General features: G+C 43.6%; 1 protein-coding gene across 1 annotated transcript; it reads right to left on the reverse strand.

Moving 5' to 3' along the window:
- Nucleotides 1-1,523: 1,523 nt before the first annotated feature.
- On the reverse strand, nucleotides 1,524-4,742 carry gal3st3 (galactose-3-O-sulfotransferase 3). Its single transcript, XM_040141301.1, has 2 exons — nucleotides 4,657-4,742; nucleotides 1,524-3,550 (listed from the first exon to the last, which is right to left on the reverse strand). Exons 1-2 carry the CDS (start codon nucleotides 4,737-4,739, stop codon nucleotides 2,224-2,226), a joined length of 1,410 nt encoding a protein of 469 aa, XP_039997235.1. The 5' UTR covers nucleotides 4,740-4,742; the 3' UTR covers nucleotides 1,524-2,223.
- Nucleotides 4,743-8,593: the final 3,851 nt, after the last annotated feature.

The following is an 8,593-nucleotide window of genomic DNA, read 5'->3' on the forward strand; positions in this document are numbered from 1 at the left end:
GTTCAGATAAGTACACTATGAATTCACATATTCAAAGCCACTTCATAAAACTTTGTATCCTCCGCTCAGGTCTGTTCTCCACCTGCTCCACTTTTTATTCCTGCAGCAGCGGTTTGTGTGTTTTTCATTATTATACGCTACAGTGCGACAGACTCCAACCACAAAAGCATTGTGTGGTTGAGCACTTAAGCACTGCAGAATAAAAGATTAATTTTAATGCGACTACACTTGTTTCAATGTGCGGTTTTCAGAAGTGGTGTTTGTAGTTTTGCATTATATAAAACATGTATAGAATGAATATTTTATACCGCGGCCACACACCTTGTTCCATTGCTCTTGCCTGAAGTGGTGTGCTGAACATATGATGGTTCACTTAGTAGATGGCAAAGCGCAATTTTTATCCAGTGATTAATGAAAAATAACAGTTAAAAATACAGTAATGGGAATTTTTAAGTCCCGATAATAAATAATACATAGTTGTATAACTTACATACGCACATGATTTCCTTTTGTTGCCATGCCAACTTGGCTGGCCATGGAAAAAAATACACGCGCACACACACACAAATACACCCAGACATCCTCCCTACACCCCCCAGTTACTTACCAGTACCCTGCTGATCACTGGAGGAATAAAAGAACATAAATTACACATTAAAATAAATATGAGCAGAATGCATTAAAAATGGATCACAGCTGTGATAAGTGATGACATTTTAAGATCCCAGCCAACCCTGCTGGACCGCAAGCCTTACGAGGCTCTAAGCATCCTAAGTGATTGCTCTCTCTTCGTCCTCCTGCGTTTCTGGGTTCAAAATGAGCAGGTTTCGCCTGGTCCAACATGTCCTTAATGAAAACGTACGGTTGTGTAAGCCAAGCACATGGGCCATAGGAAGGCTGTGAAACGAGACGTTTAAATATTTAAAAGCTGCGACCCACAGGCTTCAAGTCTTTGTCCTGTCAAGTTGTTTTACGTTTTTGTTTGTGCCACTGTGTGCAGTACGATGGGGTTGCTGGTAGGTTGTTAAATCCATGCCTTTCATATAGAGTGTAGGCCTGGAGATCTTATTGCAATAACAATCAAGATTAAAAATAAAACCCCAAATCCAGAAACCTTGCCTTCAACGTAAAGTCTCTACGATGCAAGTTGTGATCACAGCTGGTGGTCCGAGGGAGACTGCAATCAGAGGTGAACCGGGTTGGAGAAAGCAGGGTGTCTTGGCTGCTCTCTGGACTGACAGCCTGACCAGAGGGTAGTGGCAGGGATGAGAAGATGGAGGATGGAGAGAAGGAGGTGGGGAGGAAGCAAGAGAGGACGGCTGAAGGCTGAAGAGACACAGGCTTTATGTGTGTGTTCGGTCTCTCTGTGATACATAGTGATAATGGATTGTCAAAATGACTATCCAGCAGTTTTTAGGCTTACCTCTGGTTAAGGTCTCTCTCTTTCTCTTTCTATCTGGCTTTTAATCCCCCCCCCCCCCACCACCACCACCACCATTACTTTAGGGTCTGGAGTTTTGTAAGAGAAGAAGAAGAGTTGTTTATTGTGCTGTTGTAATAATGATTGGAGGTGATCTCAATGTCTGTCTGGCCTCATAGGAGGCTCTTTGCAGACCTGACAGATGATCCCTTTATGTCATTTTGTCACTCTCAAGGACTTTAAGTGGCATGTGTAAGGGAGAAAGAGCGAAAGAGAGTTCGAGAAACAGAGAATGAAAGCAAGTTACATGATACTATACCAGTGTGATTCACACAAAGCCAACTCTGTGCCTTACAATAGGCCTGATATCGCCACTTCCCTATTGAGTCCTGGTTGCACATAACAGATTTGTTTCAAAGAACCACTTTAACCTAAAACCCTCTCCCCTCTGCCCTCATCAGACATGAAGAGGTGTGCAACTGAGGCGAGTCCCAGTGTGGATTTCTCCCGCCCTTGTGTGTGCTAACCCTGATTCTGTTTCACAGACAGAGAGGGGAGAGATTCAAGTTCAAGTCCAGTTATGTCCAATCCCCTTTCCATACGTTTTACTCATTTATTTTTATCCCAAATTCTGTCTTGAAGGGACAAGACAGACAATCTTTCAAGAACAACCCAGACTTTTCCCAAAGACACCTGTGTTTCCGAAATCCCCCACCAGCCAATCATTGTCTCATGGATTAGGATGGGTAGAATAATGCAGTCTGTTGGGCACTCACATTATATTCAAGTCTCTATTTTCCAGTCTATAAAGCCTGGCTCTGTGAGGATTTAGGCCTGAAGTTTGTGGTCCAACCTTGATTTCCTGCAGCTGGCTTTGAGGTGGAGGTGGACCCTGTTCCTGAGGCAGGGCCTGGGGCTGCAGGAGGCTGTTGACTGCGGTTCACTTGAGGATGCCGTGGCAGGACTGTGCGTATGGGCTGCTGGATGGGATATGACTGCTGTGGAGGACGGAGCTGGTAGCCTCGACGGTAGCGCAGTGATTGGGAACGTAGGAGAACCCGTGTGTACTGAACTTCAGGCATGATTAGCTTGAGGCAGAGCTCCTGGGCCTGGCTTGAGAACCCACGGCTGAGATTTACTGGTAGGTCGTAGCCCACAATGTCAACTTTTCCACTAGGCTGCCAGGGGCGGAGATCCTTGTTTTTGATCTGTGCTGCTGAGCGGAGAAGCGGCATCCGCCCACCGAAACAGCTTCTCATCAGTCTCTCCTGGGCTCGTCGAAGGAGTCGGACCTCCCTTGCCACACAGGCTGGACCCAATGCTGACAGCTGACGCCACAGTGAAGCATTGAAGTGGTCATAGAGACGTGCATCCAAGGAATTCCAGGCACGGATCTTTGCAGGAAGGCCTGGTGTCAGGCTCCGCTTTGAGCTCAGGGTCCGCATGTTGAGCTTAACATACAGAATGTCATCCAGATCCCAGGAGAGGAGATGGCGAAGGAGAACCAGCGACTCATCAAAGTACTCAGCAATCATCACCAGGGAGAAAACTCGCTCCACCTCTGCCACAAAGGTCCGTGCATACACCACATCTGTTGCTGGGCGATCTTTGTCTCCGCCCAAGTCAAAGGTCAAGGTGTTGTGTGCATACATGGAGTCCTTTTCATCTGGCCGGTAGTAGCGCCAGGGCTCCTCTAAGAAAGCCTCCAGGGAACCATTGGGGACCCTCTTGAAGCTCTGACAATACTGGTTGTAGTAACTGAACAAGGATTCAAACATGGAGCCAGGCTCTCTCAGTATTGTGACATATGTTGTGTCGTTCGGCATCAGGCGTTGCAGCTCCGCCTTGTTAAAGCGCATGTGGCTGGTGATGATGTTTGGCGGCAGCGTGTGTGGATGGACAAAGTGAGAGGTGAAGGAGCGTGGGTAGCAGAACTGGTGGCTGCAGGCCTGCACAGGCAATGCCACCGTCAGGTTGTTGCGCTCTGCAAAGCGGAAGAGCAGGTTCTGCATGGTGGTGCTGGCCGTTTTGTGGGTCTTGAGGAAGGCCACATTGGTGTGTTTAGGTTTCAAGCCTGGGGCAGGGTGGGAACGGAGGCCAGGACAACCGAGGTGGAAAGAGTCCATGGTCCTGGAGAAAAGAGAAGAAAATGTAACGTTATTTGAAGCTCCATTAGCTCCAGTAAAAGGGGTAGCTACTCCAACTAAAATCATGACATTAGAGACATAATTGCACAGACACTGGACAGATAATGGAAGAGACTGAGGTGCACAACAGTAAAGTAACATTTGGGGAATTCAAATGAGAGGAGATGGAGAAAAGTGGAGAGACAATGTAGTAGGATGAAGCCACTTGAGGAAACTGAGAGTGCCAGATAATATAAGGTGTGTCTGAATAGTTTGTACTGCACACTATGCCTGGCTTATAAATCAATATTATCATTTATTGACTTTCTTTGGAATCATAGTGTAATGATATACTGTGTTATCCTTTACAAAATTCTGGTATCCAAATTTATCATTCCCAGCTCATTGTAATTAAAAGCTGACCAAATTTTTGTGTTATATGTGCATAGAGTTCAAATTAATTCTTTGCATCTTCCTCTTTCCAAAAAGGATGACAATCAATGAAACTGGATGCAGCAGGAGTATCACTGTAGCCAAACTGTAGTTAAGATGAATATTCATGATACAATTGTGCCATAGCAAAAGATCTAAAATCACAGAAAAGTCCAATCATGTGCAGTACTGGTTGCATGGATAATGGATACCTTGCAGCATTACAGCATGTAGTAATCACTGCAGAACGAACTAGAGAGTCAGTTTTTCAAAAGGGGGGGAAACAATATGTGAAAAGTGAAAAGACAGGGGACAAAGCAAAAACATTCAACAAAGTAAAAACAGCAAAGACAGGATTTGGAAAAAGGTTTTGTGAGCAAAATGCTAAGTTTAAAAGGGTATGCGAACAGAATGCAAGGCTGTTAAAGTAATGTGTTCCCTCTACTTTTATAATTGGTCCCTTGACCAATCTGGCAGTGCATTGCACTCAGAGTCTCCAGATCTGAGTATTATAATAAGCCAGTCCCTCTATTAATTTGACTTTAAAAGAGAAAGACAAGAGCAGCCATTGTTAGATTTTTCATTGTAATTAGCGTCACATGGGCTCATAGAGATAGAGGGTGTATAATGTGAGTAAGTGTGTGTTTGCATATGTGTGGGTGTGTTTCAATCACTCACCAGCTCAAGTGGCCCCGATTGTGCAGCAGAAGACTGACAGTACTGATGGCAACAAAGACCAGGAATATCTTCTTCTGCGACATCTCTCTCTGCTTCACTGGGACTGTGGGAGGCAGAGAAGAAGAGCGAGAGTGAGGTGAGCAGAGAACAGGGGCACAGGTCGGGTAGCAAAGCATGAGAACAAGGGGAAGCTGGAAGTGTAATGAGAAGGCAAAAATGAGGATGAGGTGGAAGGAGAGTGCCGGTGTAAAAGGGGCAACGGTGAATTAGGGAACAAGAGGAGAGGGAGGTTCAGAGGAAGAGAAGATGAAAGGAAGCTGAAACGAGGAGTGAAAGGACAAAAGGACAAGGGTATAGAGAAAGCGAGCAAGAGGAAGAGACGGGATTTATTCAGCAAATAATTGCTGGGATCCATTAGCAGAAGAGGGTAGTGTGGCTTGGCATTTGTCACTCATTCACTGTAATAAGACAGTGAATGATACCTTCATTACCTTCAACCGCTGTAAGAATCACATTCACCGTTACAACCTTTTATAATCTCTTGGCTCAATGTCTGGACAGATGGCCCCGTACATTACGTCCCGTCAGTAATGAGGGACATGCATATGTGAAAAACCAAACAACACTCCACAGTGAGAGTGCTCTGTGGCAGAAACTCCCCATATAACTTGACCCACGACGCTGAAATGCTATGAGAGCAATGGAACCTGGGAAGGAGTCCAAGCCTCTCTCGACGGCATAACAATGGCCAATGTCTCTCTCCTTGATTACACTGTCCTGTTACCATCCGTACACACGCCAACAGACAAGACCTGCGACTCCCATTACTCCCGCAGCTGTATTTCACACCGTATACACAATTTGGTGAGTGCTTTTATCCAAATCATGGCGGTGGAGCATGAGTGCATCAATTTTAAGCATGGATGGCCCCAGCAGGAAACTACTGGCCATGGCAGTGTTACTGCCACCCTCTCAAGTAAACAGGGTCATTAAGGGTTTGCTGGACAGACCGAGATTTTGGTAATGGAGTAAACAGCTTTCAGTTTGGCCAAACATACTGGTATTTTGATTTAGATTTGTGTTTTTTTAAATTTTCCTTGATAAATCAGCTTATCATTCAGTCTACAAAATGTCCAAAACTAGTGAAAAAAATGCTGTCACAGTTTCCCAGAGATAAGGTGACATCTTTAAATTGCTTTTTTTCTTCGACCAAGAGCCCTAAACCCCCAAAGTGCTCAATTCTCAATGATAGGAAACCGTGAAAAACTGCAAATCCTCACATTTGAGAAGGTGGAAACGGCAAATGTTTGACATTTTGTTCTTAATAATGACTTAATCTACTTATCCATTATCTAAATAGTTGGCCAAAAGCCTTCTGTCAGCTTATTAATAATTTCAAGACTACTTTTTAAAATCAGTTCAGTTCACTTGAATGGAAATTAGAATTAAATTGTTGTTAAAAAAAAAAAAAGGCATCTGTCTTACAGGAATGGTTAATGCATAAACACACACAATAAAAACAATGGAGGCCCAGGTTCAAGTAAAACCGAGATATGTTTCCGAAATACTAATTGAGCATTCAGTGACGAACTGACAGCTGACTGCATGTCAACCTGTAGAAAAAATTAAGAGAGAAATGTTAATATTGACATTGATTTTTTTTCCTCTTCTAAAATGCTTAAACAGCTGGGACTGTGCTGCTTCGGTGGCTCTGCTCAGTGGGAGTGTCGCGCACACACACACACACACACACACACACACACACACACACACACACACACACACACACACACACACACACACACACACACACACACACACACGTGCAGGCACACAGAAATGCACAAAAGCACTGAGTCTGCTCTGATAAACAGGCACAAATGCTCTCACACTAACTGGTGCCCAGATTGTTGCAGACACAGCTTGATTAGCTTTTGGCCCTTTACTCTCCTACTGTTGACGTCTATACAGCATGTTTTCTGTCCCGCTGATGACCAGATAGTCTGACCACAACTGAATCTTATCATTTTACTTTTTTATATCTTTTTTCTCTTGTATAAATAGTTAGTTGAATATTTTTGCTCTTTCTAAGCAATCATGCAGTTGCACTGTTCGCACCTTGGAGCTTTCCAGTACAGCCAGAGTCATTAAGTGCCTTGCTTTAGGGCACCTCAACAGATGTTGAGGGGAGGGAGGTCATTACTTATTCATAACCCCAATGTACTCAGCAATTCTGGGACTTCTTCAAACCCAAAATTCTAGTCTACAGCTGACCTTATTTTAGATTTCTTTCACAGAAGAGTGGGCAGTTTGGTTCTCTAGTTCCACATTGATGGAAGTCTGAGGTATGCAAAGACTCTGCAAGGGCGACTGCGTCCCACACAAATGGGGGCATAGTCTCTGCGGCTGCACATTAGGGCTGCAACTAATGATTATCTTTATTATCATCTGATTTCCTGATAAATCTTATGATTGTTTGCTTTCTTAAATTTCTGGGAAACGGTGAAAAATCACATCACAGTTTCCAAGAGCCCAAGAGGATATCTTTCGAACAGCCTGATTTGTTACCAGGGAAACTGAAAACACCAGTGACAAGGCACCGGCACAAGAAATAGGAAATTCAGACTACTCCACAAGGCAACACAACCAATTGTCCATCATATTTCAAACTCATTTCAGAGTGCGAAATAGCTCACCCGGCAAGCCCTTTTAAGTAACCGTTTGGCTTTTGATTTCTGCTACACGTATGGCTTTGAGAGAAGGTTCAGACAAGATTGAGCTATATCTTAGCAAAGGAAGCTGTCTGAAAACGACTCACAGTACAATTAAGGTTAGTAAAAAGGTTTTTTTTGGAATTTTTAATAAGTAAAATGTTCGTAGCCGGACATATTTTGTTCATGCTCTCCTCCCTTCAGAAGAAACCAATTGTTGCCATGTACAGCATCAGAAACAACATCCAGTGACTTGAAAATTACCTGAGCTACATAATCCATCACATGAAACATGACACCTTAATGTGGTTCAGCCACAGTTTGTGTTTTATTTCCTTTTCACTTTGGCCTAGTCGAGTGTTTTCATATTCGTTTCCTCGTCACGTCCTCCCTTCCTTACTGTCAATCACCTGACACCCACAGGAGGTGGTGGAGGTCTCGGCCAGGACGTACTCGCAAAAAACATTTCACCTTAGCAGCTTTACCGCCAGATCTGTTTTTATTTAGCAAGGGATGGGACGGCAGTTTGAATCTTACAAACAACAAAGAAACCCTTAAAGGAGTGTTCAGACCGAAGTGAATATTAGAGGAGGTGTGATTGTATACAAACATAAGGGAAATTCGCTGTACATAGTGAGGAAAAACTGCCCTTATCCAGGAGCTTTAGGAATCCAGTTCATGAATGTAAAGAGGCAACAAGAGAAAAAAGAGATGACCTGACTGAAAATAACTTGACTGTCTGTGCATTGGCTGTTTGTAGCAAATAAACATGGACTGCAAAAACTATGCAATGAATATCTCACAAAAGAACCAACACAAAAATTTACTTTGTATTCAGACTGAATCCACCTCGAGGCAAACATGTGTAGCTTTTGCTAAATGTAGGCTTCAAGTTAACAATTAAGGGATAATGATAAAGGCTAAATCATAATTTAAATGGAAATTCCACTGATTTTACGCATCAATGTCTGTTGAAAAAGAATTGAGTTTATCTCTCATCTCTGCTTGAGGCTAAAAGGCTCAGGGCTCCGTTAGCCGCTACTAGCAATACACACCCGCATCTCTGACCAAACTCTCTGTGACTGAGTTGGGCTATGGGTAAAGTAGGCGCCACATTTTGAAGAGGAAATGTGTGGAACAAAAAAGAGGATGTCTGGTCGTGCTGCATCGATTTTAATGGTTTTGTTGAAGAAAAACTGTCCATTGTGAGTCCGACAATGTTATAA

The sequence above is a fragment of the Xiphias gladius genome, chromosome 12 (genome assembly GCF_016859285.1).
Source record: "Xiphias gladius isolate SHS-SW01 ecotype Sanya breed wild chromosome 12, ASM1685928v1, whole genome shotgun sequence".
Lineage (NCBI taxonomy): Eukaryota > Metazoa > Chordata > Actinopteri > Istiophoriformes > Xiphiidae > Xiphias > Xiphias gladius.

Bases quoted from the DNA above. Each gene is read 5' to 3' on its own strand.
- gal3st3 (XM_040141301.1), bottom strand. From the start codon at position 4,739: ATGTCGCAGAAGAAGATATTCCTGGTCTTTGTTGCCATCAGTACTGTC. The intron at 3,551-4,656 runs GTGAGTGATTGA...TCTTTTCTCCAG, and splicing joins AATCGGGGCCACTTGAGCTG to GACCATGGACTCTTTCCACC.